This window comes from Capricornis sumatraensis, chromosome 6 (genome assembly GCF_032405125.1).
Source record: "Capricornis sumatraensis isolate serow.1 chromosome 6, serow.2, whole genome shotgun sequence".
Classification (NCBI taxonomy): Eukaryota; Metazoa; Chordata; class Mammalia; order Artiodactyla; family Bovidae; genus Capricornis; species Capricornis sumatraensis.
The window spans coordinates 81,907,093-81,933,942 of NC_091074.1; the positions used below are offsets into that span (position 1 = coordinate 81,907,093).

Here is a 26,850-nt window from a genome sequence, read left to right on the forward strand (position 1 = left end):
AAGGTAATGAGAGGCTGGTTTTCAACAAGAGTCCATTTTGTTTGAACGATGGATGCTGTTTAAGTTGTCATGTGCTTGTAACAGTATTGCTGAAGCAGATGTGTCTTTGGTTGAGACTAATGAAAGGGGAGTTGAGACTTTGACCCTTGTCATGTTAATCTTTTATCCCTGGTTAAGCTTCCCTGGATTACTGGTAGCCAACTGACATTCAGTCTTTGAAAAATGCTTTGAAATTTTTAGATGAATGCAGCCACATGGTCTGTGAATTCCTTCACTATGCGTCATGCCCTTGAAGCCTGCCTTAGCACTGTCATAGATCTCAAGGGCAAAGGCCAAACTTGTTTATTTCCACAGCACCAAATCGGGTATCAAACAAATATACAATTAATGGAATGTGGAGGTTTGGTGACAAACTGATCCTTGTCACAGTTCCAACGACAGATCAATTTGCCATGAAGCTGAATTTAGTAAATAGGATATAAATAATTGAATTTTATAGTTATACACTTTTCCCCCCCTAAATTTATAAATCTGCTAAATTTTAAAATATGGCTCTATAAAGGGAAAATGGCTTCTTTTAGCATTTAAAAAAAGCACCTCAAAATTACTAAAATGTAACAATAATGATTTAGTAGGTAGAGCTAGTGGTAAATAATCTACCTCCCAATGCAGGAGACGCAAAAGACGTGAGTTTGATCCCTGGCTCGGGAAGATCCCCCGGAGGAGTAAATGGCAACCCACTCCAATATTCTTGCCTGGGTAGCCCATGGACAGAGGAGCCCATGAGGTCACAAAGTCAGACACAACTGAGCGAATGAATATAACACACACAATCTTGCTGAATGACAGGTGGAAACCTTCTTTGTCCTAATGTAATGTAAAATCTCAGCAGGAAGGACTCATGAACTCCTGCTGACATATCTAAGGTTGTGACAGGGTTTCAGATAATTAATCCTTGCATAAGGTACTTTGTGAAAAATAATAACTGCTTTTCCTTGTAGAGTTGTACCTTTTAAAGACAATATTTCCTTGGAGATTTAAAAAAACTATTAGGGTTTTTCATATATTAAAGATGATTTAAAGTTGACTAGGAGTAGATTTATTGCCAATTCATAAAATGAACAGTTGGAGAAAATACCCCCAAGTCTTGATTTATGATGGTAAACTTTGTAAGAAAATGAATATATATTTCATTGCTTTGAAATTATAGCTAAAAGACTATTACAGCATAATACATGTTGCTCTAAACATGAGTACAAGTTTTCTCAATGGAGATCATTAGCTTATCTAGTTTAAAACCCTTTCCTAGACTTTCCCACCCCTCCCCAAACAACTGTGTTTTAAACCTATGTGTACAATCATGTTTCATTGCAAGGGTTAATGGGAGTTTTGAAATGTTCCTTCCTGCTTAAACTTCTTTCTCCTGGTTGTCAAGCAAGAACACTTTAGGGACAATGTATTTCAGAAACCTAACAAAGCTAACAGGTAAAAATGTTCATCAGCTGAAGAATAACACACGAGTTACTGGAAGACAGCCTTTTTTGTTCAGCATTAATGAAATGTCTGTGTTGTTAGCGTGGTGGATTTTAAGAGGAGGATCATAAAATAATCATGCTTCAAGAAATAAGTTTAAAAGCACTTTCTTCTTTTTCACACAGACCTCCGGGCTGGTCTTAAACGTATACTGAAGGAATTAAGTAAATTTGGAAAGTTTTAATTTTCAAAGCAAGACAAGAAACGCCTTTTCAACATTTCACATTGTTTATTAATGCAGGACACATTAGATCCAAAATCTGCATTTTCTAAGCATTCTGTGTTTGGATCTTTCAGAGTCTTCTGCAGGTTTAGGTTATGTCTACAGAGGTACCTTTAAGTGGATGAACAACACATTCTCTAATTATTGAAAATATAGTACAGAGTGAAATGATTTAAATATAATTTAGGCACATATTGATTATGAAAATAGATTATCTCTCAATACAATACTTCTCTGTCTCAGTAAAAATAATAAAGCAAAGAAAATAATTCATTTCTGAAGTTGCTTTCCTTCGCCTGTAAAGGTCTGTCTCCTCCCACTTATGCATATGTACCCTTTACTGCTGAGGAAAGCTTTGCATATGTATAGAAGAATAAGCTATGTGAATACTGAAGACATGTCATTCTCCCACAGGAGACAAAGTGGTTTTTAACGATTCCTTGCCTCACATGGATGAGTCTGGAGAAGTCAGAACCCATTTGGACACAGCTTACATCCCTGCTCTTGGGGTTGACATAAGGACACACCAGTTACTGGTAAGGAAGTTCAGGCCCTGCCCCTGCAGAGCAAGTGACTCGAGGAAGCCAGGCTAAAATGTATTAAACTACAACACACCAGAACTATAAGAACCAAGGTGCTGACTGAATTGGCAGTCCATCTTGGAACCAGCCAAATATCTTTATTTCTATTTAAGCTTTTTGATAACTATAGTCAAACTGTCAGTTTAAAATTCTTCGTTCCCCACTGTAGGGTCAGAGCTACAGTTCTGTTGACTTCTAAAAGATGAATCTGCCATATTCATTCATATTTTATAGCTTTGATGGCAGTGGGTTTGGATTTCACACCTATTTCCAAGCTGGCCCTGTTTATCTGGCATTTGAGTTCAATGAATGTTAATTCTGCACCTTCGGTTTTTGGTTTTCAACTCTCTTCCTATGCTTGTTTTGACTATACAGGGAGGAAACTAAGCAAGTAGTGTAAATACATAAAATTGCCTGGGCTGGCATGGAGTGGAACTTGCAAGTTGAAAACCTCAGTTAAAAGCTGTAGGTAAATTGTTCACCATCCAGAGAGTTCCACTGCAAATTTAGCTGACAATGATGTATATATGATGTCTCTTTCCTGCCACTCTATCTCAATCAGTAACAGGGTTTCTTTAATTTAGCTACTCCTTTGTACTTTAAAAAAAATTCTTAAAATGAACCCGAAAAGAGAGCCTTGGGGAGTCTGATCTTACCATCTTCACACGGTGTGACAGGTATTCAAAGTAGGAGAGGCCCCACTAAAGCTATTTAGAAACCTGAACAACTTCTGCAAAATTGTAAAGTTCAACAATTTAAATATCCATACTGCATCTAGAGAGTCAATAAATATAATTGCATATGTTGTGCTTTTCATAAATAAAATCCTCAAATGCATTTCAAACCCAGATGGTATTTCAACATCATGCCTATTTAAAAGCAAATATAATAGATACTATTTATTCCTGGTTGCAAGGCCACCAGGCCAATCCCCCTACTCCACTCCAAAGGCAGCAATCTAATCTAGCTTCCCTAAATCTACTGAAGGAGTGATTCTCTGTTAAAAATCAGAATGTGGGGGGGAAAAGTCACTTTTTCCCCCTTATGCACCTCTGAGAACAAGCATAATCCTCTAAATGTTTTTTTAATTCCCTTACAGTGTTATTTCTTCTAGGTAACCGAGTGGGTGGGGAAAGAAGAGTGATAACTTTTGTCGTCTTCGGCAACTTCCTCCCGCCAGGCCTCTCATCTGACGCTCTGTGACATGTGTAGTGGCGTCAGCATCTCTTCAAAGATGGCGCCCTTCACGTTGGAACCCCTCAGGTTGGCTTCTTGAAGGTCACACCCAGACAGGTCACAATTCTGCAGGACACAAACAGAATTCATGGAACTAACAGATTAAAGGGCTTATTTGTTCCTTCTTAAAATGGTTCCTGGGGCATATCAGGAAAAGGTTCCTATAGAATAAAACTCAGTTATTTCTGGAAAACTTTCATAAGTTTTAGGAGAAAGCCATATTTTCTTCTATCTGTATTTTTTCTCTCTAGTTGATGCTTACTCAGGCTGACCACCACAAATATATATAAACAAAGGTCAGTGATGAAGCATGTCCCTTTTGAATTTTAAGCATTTAAAATCCAGAACGTAAAATGTATATAAACAATTTTATGGGCTTCCCTGGGAATATGCGGCTTGAATGGAAGCAGCTCCACTGCCAGACAAACTCAGAGGGTCTGAGCATCAGAAACTGATTTCTGGGACCTGAGATAATCTTTATTCTTTTTCTAAAAGTTTATATTGGAGTCTAGTTGATTTTGGAGAAGGAAATGGCAACCCACTCCAGTATTCTTGCCTGGAAAATCCCATGGACAGATAAGCCTGGCAGACTTACAGTCCATGGGGTCACAAAAGTCAGATGACTTAGTGACTAAAACACACATAGCTGACATACCATGTTGTGTTAGTTTCAGGTATACAGCCAAGTGATTTAGTTAAACATCTCTTTGGGGCTTCCCAGGTGGCGCTAGTGGTAAAGAACCTGCCTGCAAATGCAGGAGATGTGAGTTGGATCCCTGGGTCTGGGAAGATCCCCTGGAGGAGGGCATGGCAACTCACTCCAGTATTCTTGCCTGGAGAATCTGATGGACAGAGGAGCCTGGTGGGCTACAGTCCATGGCATCGCAAGAGAGTCGGACACGACTGAGTGACTTAATGGTTTTACCACAATCCATGAACAATAATGAAAGGCATGGGGGTGAGGAAGACTCAGATTTTTAAACAGAGAAAGGGATTTTACTTAATAATTAAATTGTATCATGTAACTGCCTAACATTAACATTCTTAGAGTAAGGAATTGCCTTTTTTAACCCCCCAATTATGTATACAATTCAGTGAGTTTTAAAAGATCTATATATAGCAGTGTAACCACCACGACTGGTAGCTGCTTTCAAATTTCCCTTGAGATCACAGAGTGACAGATGGGACAGGGATTTTGGCTAAGTCCCTGGGGATGATGGTTAGAGAAAAGGGTGACTGCACATAACCTTTATAGGATAGTGGGTTAGCAGCTGGCCCAATAGTCATCCTGATTAGTCTTTGCAGTCAGATAAAGGGAGGCTTTCTACTGTTTAAATAAAGAACTCATGTGTAGTCCCATGCTAACTGAAACAAAGGAAAAAGATCCTCATCTTAGGTGACAGTAACAATATTTTAAAAGTTAAATAACTGTACTTATAATAGGTTTATACCTTCAGTCAAGCTGGTTCTTTTTGCCTTCAGGTTCAACGGGGCCTGCTACTATGCTGCTAAGAGCTATCAAAAGAACAAGGTGAATTCAGATGAAAGATCTAGATGCTGGCTATGATATAAGATCACTGAATTAAGGATTGTATTTTAGACCTTAGGACTGAATAAGACTGCATAGGAAGGAAGTATAGAGTGAAAGAAGGACAGACAAAAACACAGAAACAGTACTCTTAGTATAACAAAAAAAGAGCAAGATGAAAACATTTTTAAAAAATCAACAAGCTAAATGTTAACATACTATTCTCTAGAATCCAATCTATGCCAGATTTTCTTGTATAGGTCTGTATTGTTCAATACAATACTCTTAGTCACATATAGCAGTTTACATTTAAATGAATTTTAATTAAATACAATTTACAAATCCATCCCTCGGTTGCTCTGGCTCAATAGCCAGATGTGGCTGGTACGTGCTGGACTGAATTAAGCACAGCCACAGGACATGCCCATTGTTGCCGAAAGAGCTATAAGTGATACACACCCATTAACAGCTGTGCAGTCTGCCAGCTCAATCTGCAACTCAAGATGATATATACCAGACAATTCTGATGAAAAAGATGACTGGCTGCACAGAATCAAAGTCTCAGGTTGAGACTCAAAAAAGAATATGATGCCAATTTAGAACAGGCTTTCCCTGAACCTGATTTCAAACATTTCAATTTCTCAACAAGTTTAAGAAATAATCTGACCCCATTTAATTCTGTTTGGAATTCAAATTTAAGAAAACCACAATCAAGTGGATTAAAAAAGCATATATCAAATGTATCTACCTGAGGGAGATCCAAGGAAAAGAGGAGAAATCAGCTCAGATTGAATGCCAGATGAATCTTCAAATATGCAATCTAGAAAAATGGTACTGATGAACCTATTGGCAGGGCAGGAATAGAGACGCAGAGAACAGACTTGCGGACACGAGGCAGGGAAGGAGAGAGCAAGACAGAGTAGCACTGACCTATACACACTAGCTTGTGTAAAATAGATGGTGGGAGGCTGCTGTATAGCATGGGAGCTCAGCTCAGTGCTCTGTGATGAAATTAGAGGGATGGGGTGGGATGTATGTCTACCTATGGCTGATGCTGTAGTACCAGCAGAAACTAACAACATTGTAAAGAAATTCTACTCCAGTTAAAAATAAAATCTGAACCTAGCATCTGTAACTTAGGTAAGCAGACTCTGCTCTAGAATTCAAGTTTGTTTAAACAAGCAACTGAAAGAAAAACATTCCATCAGCCTGGTTGGCACGTTACCTGGCAGTATTGAACAGCCAACTACTTTGTTTTATTTCAATACATTTTGCAGGAGCTACTCAGTCATTCTGGATGAACAAAAACTCAGTGACTCACCTCCAAATCAGTTCCTGCCAGAGTTGCCCCTCTGAGGTTACAGTTCTTCAACTTTGCATTCTTTAAGGTTGCAACTCTCAGGTTAATTCCTGTCATTTGACTTCCTTCCATATCCACACCTTTCAGATTAGCACCTAAAGTGAATATATTTTAGGAGCCGTTGAACTTAAAAATATTTATAATCATTTGTCTTCAAAAGATGCAAGATGACTTAACAGGGATGAATGTTGACCTCTGCATCCTCTGGAAATGACTGAATTATAAACCTGTCTCTTAACCAACGCACATACACATGGAGTTCTTTGTTAACAATCTGTTTGCTTATACTATGAATTAAGAATTCATGTTTTAGTCTGTATTTTTGAGGGAGGAATTCAATTTGGTCCTAGAGTTTACACTTTTAAATATGCCTCCAAAAATTTATAGTGATAGAAATGAGCTATGTGTCTGCTGCTGCTAAGTCGCTTCGGTTGTGTCTGACTCTGTGCAACCCCCTAGACGGCAGCCCACCAGGTCCCCCATCCCTGGGATTCTCCAGGAAAGAACACTAGAGTGGGTTGCCATTTCTTTCTCCAATGCATGAAAGTGAAAAGTGAAAGTAAAATCGCTCAGTCGTGTCCGACTCTTCATGACCCCATGGACTGCAGCCCACCAGGCTCCTCCATCCATGGGATTTTCCAGGCAAGAGTACTACAGTGGGGGGCCACTGCCTTCTTCATATGTGTCTTCTAGATATACAAATAAACAAAATGACAAGTTCATGGACAAAACAAAGCAATAAGGAATTCATAAACAAAACATTACATCCAAAAGTGATAAAAAACTGCCTGGCTTTGTGCAAACTGAAGTTCTTCATTTTGGTCCACAATTAAGACTGTGGTGTTCTGTTATGGTGCCCTGGGGGAAGGATGGAGGAAGGGATAGTTAGGGAGATGGGGATGGACAGGTACACACTGCTATATTTAAAATGGATAACCAACAAGGACCGACTATATAGTATAGGGAACTCTGCTCAATGTTATGTGTCAGCCTGGATTGGAGGGGAGTTTAGGGGAGAATGAATACATGTTTATATGTGGCTGAGTCCGTTTATTGTCCACCTGAAACATTCACAGCATTGTTAATCAGCTATATTTCAATATAAAATAAAAAGTTTAAAAAACAATGCTGTTCTGTTTGAACATTTAAGATGTTGATACTTATCTCCAACTGAAGCTTCCTTAAATACTGGAGGCCACATTTCCTGAGTTCAGCATGCTGGTTTCCATTACTGAGACCAAACAATGGCTTAGCCCTTTGCAAATTCTCTAAGACAGAAGAAATGTTCCTCCCTATGGTTATGTCTTACCAGTAACAATTATTTTGCTGGACTTTTTACTTAATGGTGTGTTTTTACTTTAAAGAAGGTAATTACAGAGAGACTCTTACCTTCTAAATTGGCTTTAAGACCAGAGGGATCTTCAAAATTACACAGCTTCAAGGATGCTCCCTCTGCATTAGAACACAGCATCTTGACGCCCTGGAGATTTGCACACTGGCCAAGGAAAGAGTAAAGTCTGTGTTTATTATGGTTCAGAAGTTTGTCTGGACTAGAAAAAATTGGCTCAAACAGTAAAAAAAAGAATAAGAAAAAATATCTGATATACTCGCAATCAACTATTTTGTTTACAATAATTGTGAGTTTTTAAAATAGTTGTTTTAAAAGAAAAAAAGCCAAATAAACAATAGCATTCCTGCTTTACATGAAAAGAGTTTAGATAAAGAAGCTGGGGAGGGAGGACCATGACATCCCTATTTCTATTTTTATAAACAGCTCAGCTCATGACAATGTAACAGTTAATGTCTGAAGAAAGCATCAAATTGTTAGGGATCTAGATCTTCTCTTATTACTACAGGAATGAAATTTCTGATGCTCAGTAATGTTGTCACTACCTTCATTTCAAAGGTTGGACTGCTAAGGCCAGCAATGAAAGGTGCCATCTAGCTACAAACACCACCAAGTTGCTTGTAGGGTCTTTCTGCACTAACCATCACTCCAAAACACTGTCAACCCTGAGTACCCAAATGGCAGTTCAAGATATAAAGAGGAAAAAGTCAGAAAGTACATTTTGGAACTTTAAATTCAATGCCATCAGGTCTGATGTCTAACAACTACTGGATATGGCAGGAAGCGATCTATAAAGTCAGTAATAACATTAGACCTTTGCTAATTGGGGCCAAAGTAGAAGGTAAAAAGTATTTTAAAAACCCTCAGACATTACAGAAATGATAATTGCAGTTGTTATTATAATTAGATCAATGAAGAAATCTAAATGCTCAAGCCTGATTAGGGCTTCCCTTGTAGCTCAGTCAATAAAGAATCTGCCTGCAGGGCAGGAGACCTGGATTTGATCCCTAGGTCGGGAAGATCCCCTAAGAAGGAAATGGCAACCCCCTCCAGCATTCTTGCCCAGAAAATCCCACGGATAGAGGAGCCTGGTGGGCTGCAGTCCATGGGGTTGCAAAGAGTTGGGCATGACTGAGTGACTAACACTTACTTACTTAAGCCTGATTAAGTTATGTGATAACCATACCAAGAAAAATCCTGGTCTCATAAATGCAGTTTTATTCACCCACAGCCAATTCTAGTGAACAGAAAAACTACAGACCATTTCAAATCACAGATAACTGACAAACAGGTTTGCATTTCCATCCATGCCTGTGCTTTAACACAAGTTAGTTCACAAGCTCAGACTGACAGGTAGGATAATGAGGACCTAGAATATAACTCAAAGATGATTAGATTTTATGTACTTGAAAATATATTCTAACAGGACAGGATGGTGATATCTGAAAATAAATCTGATTCTTGATGTAATGCTCCCAGGTAGAATATAAGTATTATCAAAAGTTCCCAAGGTTATTATGTAAGTACTGCTCTCTACTCAAGGGTGTACTATGAATTCTCACAAAGAAATATATAAGAAACTCAGTGAGATTTTTTTGTCTTCAAAAACTGCAAAAAGTATTTCACCCTCTATTCATCAAATGGTAAAAGCAGGTCACCAACAATGACACCTCAGAACGCAGCTACTAAGGAAATCAGCATTATAGTTAGAAGATTTGGGCTATTTACTATATCAAGGGGCAGTGGTTTTGATGAAAGCAATTATTACTGTTTTTGAAAAGGATAATGATATTAAGATTATGCTTAGGGCTTCCTTGGTGGCTCAGTGGTAGAGTTTGCCAGCTAATGCAGGAGACATGGGTTTGATCCCTGGTCCAGGAAGGTCCCACATGCCATCAGGCATCAAAGCTCGGTGCACAACTACTGAGCCTGTGCTCTGAAACCCATGTGCTGCTAACTACTGAAGTCCAAGTGCTCTGGAGCCCATGCTCTGTAATAAGAGAAGAAACCCTGTGCACTGCAATGAGAGAGCAGTCACCACTCACTGCAACTAGAAAAGGGCCTACACAGCAACAAAGACGCAAAACAGCCAAATAAATAAATAAATAAAACTATTAAAAAGCAAAAGATTGTTTGAAAAATGGTCCTTGTCTTTAAGAGAATGAAATATTTACAGGTGAAATAAGTTGCTTCAAATATACTCTGTAGAGAGGTATAGACCATACACAGCTGTTTAAACACTGATACTGTTGATGCTGAGTAATGGAGATATAAAGGGATTCACTACACTAGCTCATTTTTGTCTATATTTCACCTTTTCCAAAGGAAAAAGTCATCAAAAAAGACATAAGGAAAAGAAAACACCTGCTTTAGAGTCTTAGCACTAATGCTGCAGCCTTTGGGGCTTGGGTAAGGGCACGTTTAGGTTTCTTAGTCTGTAAGACAGGGTCATACTCATCATCAGTGTCCCTTCCAGGTCTTATCATCTGTTAAGTCTTGCACTGGGAATGTGCAATGGATTCATAAAAGCTGGATTACTATAGCAGCTTCTACACAGCAGGCTAAAGTCAATAATGAAAGGCAGATCAGGTAGAAGACACATTCTGAAGGCACTGACACAACAGAGGGTGCAGCTCAGACATGAACCCTGATAGCAGCTAAGGTCACCTTGGTTGACAGCAGAATTGGAGGGTTCCTGCAGAAAGGTTTCACAGCCCACAAGGGATCAACCAGGGGAGAAGTTCAACAAGAGGGGTGGGAACATCAGGTGCATCTTGTGCTTCAGTTCAGTTGCTCAGTTGTGTCCGACTCTTTGCGACCCCATGAATCGCAACACGCCAGGCCTCCCTGTCCATCACCAACTCCCGGAGTTCACTTAGACTCACGTCCATCGGGTCAGTGATGCCATCCAGCCATCTCATCCTCGGTCGTCCCCTTCTCCTCCTGCCCCCAATCCCTCCCAGCATCAGAGTCTTTTCCAATGAGTCAACTCTTTGCATGAGGTGGCCAAAGTATTGGAGTTTTAGATTTAGCATCATTCCCTTCAAAGAAATTCCAGGGTTTATCTCCTTTAGAATGGATTGGTTGGCTCTCCTTGCAGTCCAAGGGACTCTCCTCTCAAGAGTCTTCTCCAACACCACAGTTTAAAAGCATCAATTCTTCGGCACTCAGCTTTCTTCACAGTCCAACTCTCACATCCATACATGACCACTGGAAAAACCATAGCCTTGACTAGACGGACCTTAGTTGGCAAAGTAATGTCTCTGCTTTTGAATATGCTATCTAGGTTGGTCATAAGTTTTCTTCCAAGGAGTAAGTGTCTTTTAATTTCATGGCTGCAATCACCATCTGCAGTGATTTTGGAGCCCCCAAATATAAAGTCTGACACTGTTTCCCCATCTATTTGCCATGAAGTGAGAGGACCAGATGCCATTCTTTTGTGAATGTTGAGCTTTAAGCCAACTTTTTCACTCTCCTCTTTCACTTTCATCAAGAGGCTTTTTAGTTCCTCTTTACTTTCTGCCATAAGGGTGGTGTCATCTGCATATCTGAGGTGATTGATATTTCTCCCGGCAATCTTGATTCCAGCTTGTGCTTCTTCCAGCCCAGCGTTTCTCATGATGTACTCTGCATAGAAGTTAAATAAGCAGGGTGACAATATACAGCCTTGGTGTACTCCTTTGCCTATTTAAAACCAGTCTGTTGTTCCATGTCCAGTTCTAACTGTTGCTTCCTGACCTGCATATAGGTTTCTCAAGAGGCAGGTCAGGTGCTCTGGTATTCCCATCTCTTTCAGAATTTTCCATAGTTTATTGTGATCCACACAGTCAAAGGCTTTGACATAGTCAATAAAGCAGAAATAGATGTTTTTCTGGAACTCTCTTGCTTTTTTGATGATCCAGCAGATGTTGGCAATCTGATCTCTGGTTCCTCTGCCTTTTCTTAAACCAGCTTGAACATCTGGAAGTTCACAGTTCATGTATTGCTGAAACCTGCCTTGGAGAATTTTGAGCATTACTTTACTAGCATGTGAGATGAGTGCAATTGTGCAGTAGTTTGAGCATTCTTTGGCATTGGCTTTCTTTGGGATTGGAATAAAAACTGACCTTTTCCAGTCCTGTGGCCACTGCTGAGTTTTCCAAATTTGCTGGCATATTGAGTGCAGCACTTTCACACCATCATCTTTGGATTTGAAACAGCTCAACTGGAATTCCATCACCTCCACTAGCTTTGTTCGTAGTGATGTTTTCTCTGGCCCACTTGACTTCACATGCCAGGATGCCTGGCTCTAGGTGAGTGAGTGATCACACCATCGTGATTATCTTGGTCGTGAACATCTTTTTTGTACAGTTCTTCTGTGTATTCTTGCCACCTCTTCTTGTGCTTAGCTGACCTCATATTCTGTGGACACTGCAATACATATGACTCTTCTGCAGCAGCCATTTTCAAGTGCCAAAGACAATTAGCCACTAGTTTTTACTTTCACAGCCCCCACACTCTGGGTGGTGACTCCTCAACATGAGCCATTTTAATCAATAAACTTGCAGTTCTGCAGCACTTCAGTATGTATCAGTTAAAATTACATAGGCCATTGCAAGACAAAGATGGCAGAGTAAAAGGACCTTGAACTTGTATCTTATGAGCACACCAAAATCACAGCAAATTAATATCCATAAAAATGACTGGATTCTACCCAAAAAAGATACTCTATATCCAAAACACGTAAAGAAGAAACCACGAGATGGTATACCAGCCAGGTGGGCAACCCACAAACTGGAGACTAATTATATCACACAAGTTCTCCCACAGGAGTGAGAGCTCTGAGCCCCACCCCAGGCTCCCCAGCCTAAAGGTCCAGCACTGGGTGGAGGAGACCCACAGAGCATTTTGCTTTGCAAGCCAGGAGGGCTTGATTGTAGACTGAGGGAAACAAAGGGGACAATGGGAAGGAGATTCAACTCTTGGAGAACTAAGATAAGATCGTACACACCGGAATCCAGGTCAAAAGCACTGATTCCATAGAAGCCTGGGCTAAACCTACCTGCTGGTCTTGGAGGGTCTTCTAGGGAGGTGGCAGGTGGGAGGCAGTTGTAGTTCTCACTGGGTTAAGGTGGTGGTGGACACAGTGGCAATCTATGTGAACTCCGGCTGGAGGCAGACATCTTGCGTCCTTGACACCAAGACCTGGCCCCACACAACAGCATGTAGGCTCCAGTGCTGGGACGCCTCAGGCCAATGAACCAACAAGCCAGAAATACAGCCCCAACTATCAGCAGACAGGCTTACTGAGCCCATAGAAACCTCTAGACTTGCCCCTGGACATGGCCTTACCCACCAGAGGGCCAAGACCCAGCTCCATTGACCAGTGGGCAGGCATGAGCCCCTCCTGCCAGAAAGACTGCACAAGCCTCTAACCAGCCTCACAGGGGCAGACACCTGAGGCAAGAAAACTACGATCCTGCAGCACTAGTCCATAAATATGAATCAGAAACTACGCTGAGATCAGGCTGGTCCCTGGCCCTTAATGATGAGAAGGGAGTATACGGCTAGACACACAGGACAGCCCCCACTGAGGGTCACTTCCCCGAGGTTGAGAAATGTTACTAAGCTACTACATACATAAGAAATACAAATAGAAATTTAAACAAAATGAGACAGCAAAGGAATATATTCCAGACAAAAGAACAAGATAAAACCTCAGAACAACTAAGTGAAGTGGAGATAGGCAATCTACCTGAGAAAGAGTTCAGAGTAATGATCGTAAAGATGATCCAAGAACTTTGGAAAAGAATGGATGCAGAGGGGGAAGTTGCAAGAAATTCTCAGCAAAGAGAAAATACAAAGAATAAACAGTTGAAGAATAACTGAAATGAAAAGCACACAGAAGGAATCAACAGCAGAATAAATGAGGCAGAGGAACAAGGAGAGAGAAGAACTGTCTTCTAGTGAGTTGGAAGACACACTGGTGGAAATCATTGCTGTGGAACAGAATAAGGAAAAATAATGAAAAGAAATGAGGACAGTTTAAGAGACCTCAGGGAAAAATGTCAAATGCATCAAGAATTGCATGATAGAGGTCCCAAAAGGAGATGAGGGAGAGAAAGGGCCTGAGAAAATATCTGAAGAGATAATAGCATGGGAAAGGAAACAGTCACCCAAATCCAGGATGCACAGGGCATCCCGTTCAGTGTTAACCCAAGGAGGAACGTGCATAGACACAAAATAATCAAACTGACAAAATTTAAAGAGAAAATATTAAAAACAACAAGGGAAAAGCAGCAAATAACATACAAGAAAATCCCCATAAGACTAGCAGCCATTCTCTTACGAGAATCTCTGCAGGCCAGAAGGTAGTGGCATGATATATTTAAAATGATGAAAGGGTAAAACCTACAACCAAGAATACTCTACCCAGCAAGACTCTCGTTCAGATTCAATGGGAAATCAAAGCCTTTACAGACAAGCAAAAGAATTCAGCACCTAAGAGAACTCAGCATCAGCTTTACTACAAATGCTAAAGGAACTTCTCTGCAAAGAAAAGGCCACAACTAGGAACAAGAATATTAGGAAACAGGAAAGCTCACCAGTAAAGGCAAACATACAGCAAAGGTAGGAAATCACCACACACAAATACGATATCAAAACCAGTAATCATGAGAGGAAAGGAGTATAAATGCAGAATTTTAAAAATATATTTGAAATTAAGAGATCAGCAACTTAATAATGTATCCATATAGACTTCTATATCAAAACCTCATGGTAAGCATAAACAAAAACATCAGTAATAGATATATACACAAAAAAGAAAGTAACCCAAATACAACATTAAAGATCATCATCAAATCACAAGACAACAAAGGAGGAAAGGAAGAAAAAAGACCTACAAAAACAAACCCAAAACAATGAACAAAATGGCAATAAGTACATACATATTGATAATTTTCTTGAATGTAAATGAATTAAATGCTCCAACTAAAAGACAAAGAATGGCTGAATGGATAAAAAAATCAAGACCCAGAGATATGCTGTCTATAGGAGACCCACTTCAGAGCTAGACACATACAGACTGAAAGTGAGGGGGCAGAAAAAGGTATTCCATGCAAATGGAAATCAAAAGAAAGGTGGAGTAGCAATACTCAAATCAGACAAAACAGACTAAAATGAAGACTGTTACAAGAGACAAAGATGCACCCTACATGACCAAGGGAATAAATCAAGAAGATATAACAATTACAAATATATGTGCATCCAAAATAAGAGCACCCCAATATAAAGCAAATGTTAACATACATAAAAGAAGAAATTGAGACTAACACAGTAACAGTGGGAGACTTTAACACCCCACTTATACCAGTGGACAGAACATCCAAACAAAATCAATAAGGAAAAACAGGCCTTAAAAGGAACATTAGACCAGATGGACTTAAGTTGATATTCATACAGCATTCCATCCAAAGTAGCAGAATACACATTCTTCTCAAGTGCACATGGAACATTCTCCAGAATTTATCACATGCTGGGCCACAAAGCAAATCTTGGTAAGTTTAAAAAAACTGAAAATTGTATCAAGCATCTTTTCCAACCATAATGCTATGAGATTAGAAACCAAATCCAAGGGGAAAAAAAATTACAAAAACCACAGACATGTGGAGGATAAATGATATGCTAGTTAACAACCAATGGATCCCTGAATAAATCAAAAAATATCAGAGCCAAATGAAAATGAAAAAATGACAATCCAAACCCTATGGGATGCAGCAAAAGCAGTTCTAAAAGAGAAGTTTGTAGCGATAAAAACTTACCTCAGAACAAAAGAAAAATCTCAAACAACCCAGTATTACACTTAAAGCAACTAGAGAAAGAACAAACAAAACCCAAAGTTAGTAGAAAGAAATCATAAAGATCAGAGCAGAAATCAATGAACTAGAACTACAGACTAATAACTGAAAAGATCAATGAAACCAAAACCTGGTTCTTGGAAAAGATAAAAAAACAAAGAAAAAAGAACACCTGATGAACCTTTAGCCAGACTCACGAGGCAGGGGGTTTGGTGAGGTGGGTAGGCGGTGAAAGAAGGCCCAAAGGAATAAAATTTAAAATGAAAAAGAAGTTACAACAAACACCATGGAAATGCAAAGGACCATAAGAGACTACCACAAGCAACTATATGCCGATAAAATTGGCAATCTAGAACAAGTGAACAAGTTCTTACAAAGGTACAATCTTGCAAAACTGAACCAAGAAGAAATAGAAAACATGAGCAAACCAATTACAAGTACTGAAATTGAATCTGTGACTTAAAAAACTCCCAAGACACAGAACTCCAGGAGTATTAAACATCTATTAAACATTTAGAGAAGAATTAGTAGTTATCCTTCTGAAACTTTTCAAAAAACTGCAGAGGAAGGAGCACTTCCAAACTAGCTCTGTGAGGCCAGCATCACCCTGCTACCAGAATCGAAGATACCACACAACACCATCTTTCTAGATTCCAGATGCATGTGTTAATATACTACATTTGTTTTTCTCTTTCTGACTGACTTATGGAGAAGGAAACATCAACATATATACACTATCATGTGTAAAAGATGGACAGCTGGTGAAAAGCTGCTATATATTATAGGGAGACCAGTTTGGTGCTGTATGATAATCTGGAGGGATAGGATTGGGGGAGGGGAGGGAGGCTCAAGAAGGTGGGGATACATGTATTATTATGGCTGTTTCATGTTGCTGTATGGCAGAAACCAACACAAATTATAAAAACTAAAATACAAAAAAGAAAAAAGATACCACACAAAAAGGAAATTATAGGCCAATATCACTGATGATATTGAACTAGACACGGAACAACAACTGGTTCAAAATTGGGAAAGGAATATATCAAGGTTGTATATTGTCACCCTGCTTATTTAACTTACACGCAGAGTACATTAGGCAATATATGGGGCTGGATGAAGCTCAAGTTGGAATCAAGATTGCTGGCAGAAATATCAACAACCTCAGATATGCAGATGACAACCACCCTAATGGCAGAAAGTGAAGAGGAACTAAACAGCCTCTTGATGAAAGTGAAAGAGCTGAGTGAACAAGCTGGCTTAAAGCTCAACATTAAAAAAACTAAGACCATGGCATTCAGTCACATCACGTCCTTCATGGCCAAATACATGGGGGAAAATGGAAAAGTGACAGACTTTGTTTTGCTGGGCTCTAAAATCACTACAGATGGTGATAGCAGCCATGAAATTAAAAGATTCTCCCTGGAAGAAAAGCTATGACAAACCTAGAAAGTGTATTAAAAAGCAGAGACATCACTTTGCCCACAAAGGTCCCTCTAGTCAAAACTACGGTGTCTACAATGGTCATGTACAGACGTGAGAATTGAACCATCGACCCAGAATATTCATTGGAAGGACTGATGCTGAAGCTCCAATGCTTTGGCCACCTGATGCGAAGAGCCGACTCATTGGAAAAGACCCTGATGTCGAGAAAGACTGAGGGCAAAAGGAGAAGGGGACAACGGAGGATGAGATGGTTGGATGGCATCATCAACTCAAAACATGAGTCTGAGCAAACTCTGGGAGACAGTGAAGGACAGGGAAGCCTGGCTTGCTGCATTCCATGGAGTTAGTTGCAAAGAGTTAGACATGACTGAGCAACTGAACAACAAATAATTGATGAACACAGATGCAAAAATCCTCAGCAAAATATTGGCCAACCAAATCCAACAATGCACTAAAAGGATCACATATCATGATCAAGTGGGATTTATCACAGGGATTCAAGGATTTTTCAATAGCCACAGACCAATCCATGTGATTCACCATATTAACAAATTAAAGAGTGAAAACCTTATGATCATCTGAATCGATGCAGGAAAAGCTTTTGATAAAATTCAACATGGATTTATGATAAAAACTCTCCAGAAAGTGGGCATAGAGGGAACTGACCTCAACATAATAAATATGTGGCAAACCCACAGCTAACATCATATTCAATCATAAAAAGCTGAAAGCATTTCCTTTAAGATTAGGAACAAGACAAGGATATTCATTCTCACCACTTTTACTCAACACAGTTTTGAAGTCTTAGCCACAGAAGAAAAAGGATAAAAAGCTATATTGATTTCTTTCATCAGTGTTTTATAGTTTTCTATATATAGGTCTTTAGTTTCTTTGGGTAGATATATTCCTAAGTATTTTATTCTTTTTGTTGCAATGGTGAATGGAATTGTTTCCTTAATTTCTTTTTCTACTTTCTCATTATTAGTGTATAGGAATGCAAGGGATTTCTGTGTGTTGATTTTATATCCTGCAACTTTACTATATTCATTGATGAGCTCTAGTAATTTTCTGGTGGAGTCTTTAGGGTTTTCCATGTAGAGGATCATGTCATCTGCAAACAGTGAGAGTTTTACTTCTTCTTTTCCAATTTGGATTCCTTTTATTTCTTTTTCTGCTCTGATTGCTGTGGCCAAAACTTCCAGAACTATGTTGAATAGTAGCGGTGAAAGTGGACACCCTTGTCTTGTTCCTGACTTTAGGGGAAATGTTTTCAATTTTTCACCATTAAGGATAATGTTTGCTGTGGGTTTGTCATATATAGCTTTTATTATGTTGAGGTATGTTCCTTCTATTCCTGCTTTCTGGAGAGATTTTATCATAAATGGATGTTGAATTTTGTCAAAGGCCTTCTCTGCATCTATTGAGATAATCATATGGTTTTTATTTTTCAATTTGTTAATGTGGTGAATTACATTGATTGATTTGCGGATATTGAAGAATCCTTGCATCCCTGGGATAAAGCCCACTTGGTCATGGTGTATGATCTTTTTAATATGTTGTTGGATTCTGATTGCTAGAATTTTGTTGAGGATTTTTGCATCTATGTTCATCAGTGATATTGGCCTGTAGTTTTCTTTTTTTGTGACATCTTTGTCAGGTTTTGGTATTAGGGTGATGGTGGCCTCATAGAATGAGTTTGGAAGTTTACCTTCCTCTGCAATTTTCTGGAAGAGTTTGAGTAGGATAGGTGTTAGCTCTTCTCGAAATTTTTGGTAGAATTCAGCTGTGAAGCCGTCTGGACCTGGGCTTTTGTTTGCTGGAAGATTTCTGATTACAGTTTCAATTTCCGTGCTGGTGATGGGTCTGTTAAGATTTTCTATTTCTTCCTGGTTCAGTTTTGGAAAATTGTACTTTTCTAAGAATTTGTCCATTTCTTCCACATTGTCCATTTTATTGGCATACAACTGCTGATAGTAGTCTCTTATGATCTTTTGTATTTCTGTGTCGTCTGTTGTGATCTCTCCATTTTCATTTCTAATTTTATTGATTTGATTTTTCTCTCTTTGCTTCTTGATGAGTCTGGCTAGTGGTTTGTCAATTTTATTTATCCTTTCAAAGAACCAGCTTTTGGCCTTGTTGATTTTTGCTATGGTCTCTTTTGTTTCTTTAGCATTTATTTCTGCCCTAATTTTTAAGATTTCTTTCCTTCTACTAACTCTGGGGTTCTCCAATTCTTCCTTTTCTAGTTGCTTTAGTTGTAGAGTTAGGTTATTTATTTGACTTTTTTCTTGTTTCTTGAGGTATGCCTGTATTGCTATGAACTTTCCTCTTAGCACTGCTTTTATAGTGTCCCACAGGTTTTGGGTTGTTGTGTTTTCATTTTCATTAGTTTCTATGCATATTTTGATTTCTTTTTTGATTTCTTCTGTGATTTGTTGGTTATTCAGAAGTGTGTTGTTCAACCTCCATATGTTGGAATTTTTAGTAGTTTTTCTCCTGTAATTGAGATCTAATCTTAATGCATTATGGTCAGAAAAGATGCTTGGAATGATTTCGATTTTTTTGAATTTATCAAGTTTAGATTTATGGCCCAGGATGTGATCTATCCTGGAGAAGGTTCCATGAGCACTTGAAAAAAAGGTGAAATAGATGGAGAAATATACCATGTTCATGGATTGGAAAAATCAATATAGTGAAAATGAGTATACTACCCAAAGCAATTTACAAATTCAACGCAATCCCTATCAAGCTACCAGCCATATTTTTCACAGAACTAGAACAAATAATTTCAAGATTTGTATGGAAATACAAAAAACCTCGAATAGCCAAAGCAATCTTGAGAAAGAAGAATGGAACTGGAGGAATCAACTTGCCTGTCTTCAGGCTCTACTACAAAGCCACAGTCATCAAAACAGTATGGTACTGGCACAAAGACAGACATATAGATCAATGGAACAAAATAGAAAGCCCAGAGATAAATCCACACACATATGGACACCTTATCTTTGACAAAGGAGGCAAGAATATACAATGGAGTAAAGACAATCTCTTTAACAAGTGGTGCTGGGAAAACTGGTCAACCACCTGTAAAAGAATGAAACTAGATCACTTTCTAACACCGCACACAAAAATAAACTCAAAATGGATTAAAGATCTAAATGTAAGACCAGAAACTATAAAACTCCTAGAGGAGAATATAGGCAAAACACTCTCAGACATAAATCACAGCAGGATCCTCTATGATCCACCTCCCAGAATTCTGGAAATAAAAGCAAAAATAAACAAATGGGATCTAATTAAAATTAAAAGCTTCTGCACAACAAAGGAAACTATAAGCAAGGTGAAAAGACAGCCTTCTGAATGGGAGAAAATAATAGCAAATGAAGCAACTGACAAACAACTAATCTCAAAAATATACAAGCAACTTATGCAGCTCAATTCCAGAAAAATAAACGACCCAATCAAAAAATGGGCCAAAGAACTAAATAGACATTTCTCCAAAGAAGACATACGGATGGCTAACAAACACATGAAAAGATGCTCAACATCACTCATTATCAGAGAAATGCAAATCAAAACCACAATGAGGTACCACTTCACACCAGTCAGAATGGCTGCGATCCAAAAATCTGCAAGCAACAAATGCTGGAGAGGGTGTGGAGAAAAGGGAACCCTCCTACACTGTTGGTGGGAATGCAAACTAGTACAGCCACTATGGAGAACAGTGTGGAGATTCCTTAAAAAATTGCAAATAGAACTACCTTATGACCCAGCAATCCCACTGCTGGGTATACACACCGAGGAAACCAGAATTGAAAGAGACACATGTACCCCAATGTTCATCGCAGCACTGTTTATAATAGCCAGGACATGGAAACAACCTAGATGTCCATCAGCAGATGAATGGATAAGGAAGCTTTGGTACATATACACGATGGAGTATTACTCAGCCGTTAAAAAGAATTCATTTGAATCAGTTCTGATGAGATGGATGAAACTGGAACCGATTATACAGAGTGAAGTAAGCCAGAAAGAAAAACACCAATACAGTATACTAACACATATATATGGAATTTAGAAAGATGGCAATGACGACCCTGTATGCAAGACAGGAAAAAAGACACAGCTGTGTATAACGGACTTTTGGACTCAGAGAGAGAGGGAGAGGGCGGGATGATTTGGGAGAATGGCATTCTATCATGTATACTATCATGTAAGAATTGAATCGCCAGTCTATGTCTGACGCAGGATACAGCATGATTGGGGCTGGTGCATGGGGATCACCCACAGAGATGTTATGGGGAGGGAGGTGGGAGGGGGTTTCATGTTTGGGAACACATGTAAGAATTAAAGATTTTAAAATTCAATAAAAAAAAAAAAAAAACCTAAATCACATGACCTCAAAAAAAAAAAAAAAAAGAAATAATGGGTTTATCAAATGTAAAAAAAAAAAAAAAAAAAGCTATATTGAAAAAATAATACTATCACTGTCTGCATATGACATGATACTTTACATAGAAAATCTTAAAGATGCTATCAGAAAACTACTAGAGCTCATCAATAAATTCCGATAAGTTGTAGGATAGAAAATTAATACACAGGAACCTATTTTATTTCTATATATTAACAATGAAAGATCAGAAAAAGAAAGGAAACAATCTTATTTACCACTGCAGCACAAAGAATAAAATACCTAGGAGTAAACATATCTAAGGAGGCAAAAGACTAATACTCCGAAAACTATAAGAAGCTAGTGAAAGAAATTGAAGATGATACAAACAAATGAAAAGACATACCATGTTCTTGGACTGGAAGAATACTGTCAAGATGACCATACTACCTAAAGCAATCTACAGATTCAATGAAATCCTTATCAAATTACCAATGGCAATTTTTACAGAACTAGAACAAAATTTAAATTTGCATGAAGTGCAAAAGATCCCAAATAGCCAAAGCAACAGAGACACCAAAGATCGTGGATTAGAAGGAAGTGCACTCGTCTTTTGTGAGAACACCAAAATCACAATTAGTCACTGAACAACCATCAACAGGAGGATGTTAGAACCCACCATAAAAAGATACTCCATGTCCAAGAACAAAGCAGAAGTGGCAAGAAGATGGTAGGAGGGGCACAATCAGTTTTAAAATCAAACCTCACACTCCCCAGAGACTTGGAAACAAACAAAACCCTGTGCACACCAGGACCCAGGGAAAGGAGCAGTGACCCTCCACAAGAGACTGAGCCAGACCTCCTTATGAGTGTATGAGTGTCTCCTGCAGAGGCATGGTGAGCAGAGGCCTGCCACAGGGACAGGGGCACTAGCAGCAGCAGTCCTGGGAGGCACGGCATATGGCCTAAGTCCTCTTGGAGGAGGTCACTAATAGCCCCACCACACAGCCGCTGGGTGGACAATCCACAAAGTGGAGAAAAAACAAAAGACGTTCTTGCACTCTTGTGAAAGTTCTAGGCCCCGCAAGAGACTTCCCAACATGGAGATCCGGCAAAGGGGCAGGGAATCTGATCTTGATGGCCAGCAGGATTTGATTAGAGAACTTCCACAGGACCAGGGAAACAGAGACTCTGGGAGGGCACAGAAAAAGTTTTCTGCGCACCAGAACCCAGGAGAAAGGAGCAGGGACTCCACAAGTGACTGAGCCAGACTTGCCTGTGAGTGTCTGGGAGTCTGCAGCAGAGGCGTGGGTTTACAGTGGCTGCTGCAGGGTCAAGTGCACTGCTAGCTGTAGTCCTGGGAGGCACAGCATGCTGGTATAAGTTCTTTCGCAGGAGGTTGCCTTTATACCTACCATAGTGTCTACAGCCTATGATAGAGACTACAAACTCTAGGACTGGGCCACCTCAGGCCAAACTACAGGGAGGAAGCACAGTCCCACCCATCAGCAGAAAGCTGGATTAAAGTTCTACTTAGCACTGGCCCTGCCACCAGAGCAAGACCCAGTTTTCCCTACAGACAGTGCCTCCTATCAGGAAGTTTACACAAGCCTCTTGTCCTCACCCATCAGAGGGCAGACAAAATGAAAATCATAATCACAGAAAACCAACCAAAATGATCACATGGATCACAGCCTTGTGTAATTCAATGAAACTATGAGCCATGTCATGTAGGGCCACTCAAGATGGGCAGGTCATGGTGCAGAGTTCTGACAAAAGGTGGTCAACTGGAGAAGGGAATGGCAAACCACAGGATTCTTGCCTGATGAACCCCATGTCCAGTATGGAAAGACAAAAAGATATGGCACTGAAGGAGGAACTGTTCTGCTGCACCTCCCACCCCACCCCCAGGGTAGGTAGGTGTTCAGTATGCTACTGGAGAGGAGTACAGAACAATTCCAGAAGGAATGAAGAGGCTGAGCTATAAAACAGAAAGGATGCCCAGCTGTAGATGTGTCTGGTGGTGAAAGTAAAGTGTGAAGCTGTAAAGAACAATATTTCATTGGAAATATTGGGAAATCCAGTATTAGGTCCATGAATCAAGGTAAACTGGAAGTGGTGGTCAACAGGAGATGGCAAGAAGGAACGTCGACATTTTAGGAATCAGTGCACTAAAATGGACTGGAATGGGTGAATTTAATTCAGATGATCATTATATCTACTACTGTGGGCAAGAATCCCTTAGAGGGAATGAAGTAGCCCTAGTCAACAAGAGTCCAAAATGTAGTACTTGGGTACAATCTCAAAAATGACAGAATGATCTTGGTTCATTTCCAAGGCAAACCGTTCAACGTCAAAGTAATCCAAGTCTATGCCCCAACCACTAATGCCAAAAAAGCTGAAGATGAATGGTTCTGTGAAGACCTGTAAGACCTTCTAGAACTAACACCAAAAAAAAAGATGTCCTTTTTATTATAGGGAACTGGAATGCAAAAGTAGGAAGTCAAGAGATACCTGGAGTAACAGGCAAGTTTGGCCTTGGAGTACAAAATGAAGCAGGGCAAAAGCTAACAGAGTTTTGCCAAGAGAACACATTGTTCTCAGCAAACACCCTCTTCCAACAGTATAAGAGATGACTCTACACATGGATATGACCAGATGGTCAATACCAAAATCAGATTGAATATATTCTTTGCAGGCAAAGAAGGATAAGTTCTCTCTACACAGCCAGCAAAAAGAAGACCTGGAGCTGACTACAGCTCAGATCATCAGCTCCTTACTGCAAAAATCAGATTTAAATTTAAAAAAGTAGGGAAAACCACTAGGTCTCTAAGGTATGACCTAAATTATGATTATATGGTAGAAGTGACAAATAGATTCAAGGGATTACATCTGATAGACTGCCCGAAGAACTACAGATGGAGGTTTGTACCATTGTATAGGAGTTGGTGATCAAAACCATCCCCAAGAAAATGAAATGCAACAAGGAAAAATGGCTCCTTGAGTAGGCCTTACAAATAGCTAAGAAAAGAAAAGTGAAAGTCAAAGAAAAGTAAAGATATACCCATCTGAATGCAGAGTGCCAAAGAACAGAAAGGAGAGATATGAAAGCCTTCTTAGGTAGACAATGCAAAAAAAAATAGAGGCAAACAATAGAATGGGAAAGACTAGAGATCTCTTCAAGAAAATTAGAGATACCAAGGCAACATTTTATGCAAAGATGGGCACAGTAAAGGAGAGAAACGTAAGAATCTCACAGAAGCAGAAGAGATTAAGAGAAGGTGGCAAGAATACATAGAAGAACTGTACAAAAAAGGTGTTAATGACCCAGACACAGTGGTGTGGTCATTCACCTAGAGCCAGACATCCTGGAGTATGAAGTCAATTAGGCTATGGGAAGCATTAGTACCAACAAAGCTATTGGAGGTGATGGAATTCCAGCTGACGTATTTCAAATTCTAAAATATGATGCTGTTAAAATGCTGCACACAATATGCCAGTAAATTTGGAAAACTCAGCAGTGGCCACAGGACTGGAAAAGATTTCATTCCTATCCCAAAGAAAGGCAATGCCAAAGAATGTTCAAATTACCACACTATTGTGCTCATTCCACATGCTAGCAAGGTAATGCTCAAAATCCTTCAAGCTAGGCTTTAGCAGTGCATGAACCAAGAACTTCTAGATGGTCAAGCTGGATTTAGGAAAGGCAGAGGCAACAGATCAAACTGCCATCATCCGCTGGATCATAGATAAAAGGAATGTCAGAAAAACATATACTTCATTTACTATGCTAAAGCCTTTGACTGTGTGGATCACAACAAACTTTGGAAAATTCTTCAAGAGATGGGAATACCAGACCCCTTACACAGGGGTTTGTTTGCTGACAAACCTGTGTACAGGCCAAGAAGCAACTGTTAGAACCATCATGGTACAACAGATTGGTTTAAAACTGGGCAAGGAGTATCTCAAGGCTGTGTACTGTCATTCTGCTTATTTAATTTATATGCAGAGTACATCATGCGAAATGCTGGGCTGGATGAATCACAAGCTGGGATCAAGACTGCTAGGAGAAATACCAATAACCTCAGATATGCTGATAACACTACCCTAAAGGGAGAAAGCGAAGAGGGACTAAAAAGCCTCTTGATGAAAGTGAAAGGTAAAAGCAAAAAGCTGGTTTAAGACTCAACATTCAAAAAACTAAGATCATGGCATTCACTCCCATTACTTCATGGCAAATAGATGGAAAAAAAGGCAACAGTGACAGACTTTATTTCTTTGGTATCCAAAGTCACTGCAGATGGTGACTGCAGCCATGAAATTAGTACTGAATATAGTTCCCGTGATTTACAGTAGGACCTTATCTGTTTTATGTACAGTAGTAGCATGTAAGTATAGTGTATCTTTACAATTTTTTAAGTAAACTGAGATAACCCAATGAATAGCCTACTAACACTCTCCTGGCACCTAAATATGATATGTTGGGTGACAAGGGCTTATAGAACTGGAGACCCAAAGACTGTCCACTTTCTCTGACCAAGTTATGATAATAAAACAATCTCTTACGACCAGCAGAGTTGCTGGGAATGGTGGGAGTTCCAGTGTAGCCCCTGCTAGGTAAGCAGATTGGTTCTTGCTACAGCTGTTTGGTTAGCTGGAAGGGCAGTCCTCTATCCAGGATGCAGTTAGTGAAGGGAACATGACCAGAATGATCATGCGGATCATTCTCAGTGATGCAGTCGATACCAGTTTACGAAGGTCTGTGGGCACCTTGGTCAGGAGCCTGAATTTTTTCTAAGTCAAGTGAGAATCTGCTGTGGGAATCTATATAGCTCCATTTCTCCTGTATATTTATCTCAAATATTTCTGCTGTGTTCACAAACGGGTAGAAGAAATAAGAGGACAGAATGAATAAACAGAAAGATGTTCAGACAAGGGAATTTCTGGGTTACGATTCACTTGGAAGACTAGCATAAAAATTAGTTGAATCTATCTATTTTGGTACTATCAAGGACAGAAGGAGACAAGATGATAGAGTGTGAGGTTTTCATCTTAACCTTGATGAAGGAAACTAAGAAAGCAACCAAAGTGAGACATTTCCATGTTTTTGTCTCTGCAAACATTTAACCAAAGAGGTTGGACTTAGGGCAGGAAGAATGTTGAAAAAGAGAGGTGGTTGGGATGAGGGGTCAAATATAAGGTGGCTGAGATTTCCCAGGGAAGATGAAAAAATGAAAGTGCAATATCAAGCGAACTGAAGGTCTGTCTCTGTATCAAGGTATACATCAGAGAAGCATCAGTATTGAGAGCAACCATTCTGTTCCTGATTGGATTAGATTTTGTGTTTGTTTCCATGAAATTAAAAGAGGT

General features: G+C 39.4%; 1 protein-coding gene across 1 annotated transcript in view; it reads right to left on the reverse strand.

Annotated features, from left to right (window-relative positions):
• Positions 1 to 1,868: 1,868 nt before the first annotated feature.
• Positions 1,869 to 26,850, reverse strand: part of KCTD9 (potassium channel tetramerization domain containing 9) — an 86,778-nt gene continuing 61,796 nt past the window's right edge. The window contains exons 10-12 of the mRNA XM_068974194.1: positions 7,851 to 7,956; positions 6,423 to 6,556; positions 1,869 to 3,639 (exon numbers count right to left, since the gene is read on the reverse strand). Of these exons, the coding sequence (XP_068830295.1) occupies positions 3,523 to 3,639; positions 6,423 to 6,556; positions 7,851 to 7,956 (357 nt within the window). The 3' untranslated portion in view covers positions 1,869 to 3,522. The remainder of the gene's footprint in view (positions 3,640 to 6,422; positions 6,557 to 7,850; positions 7,957 to 26,850) is intronic.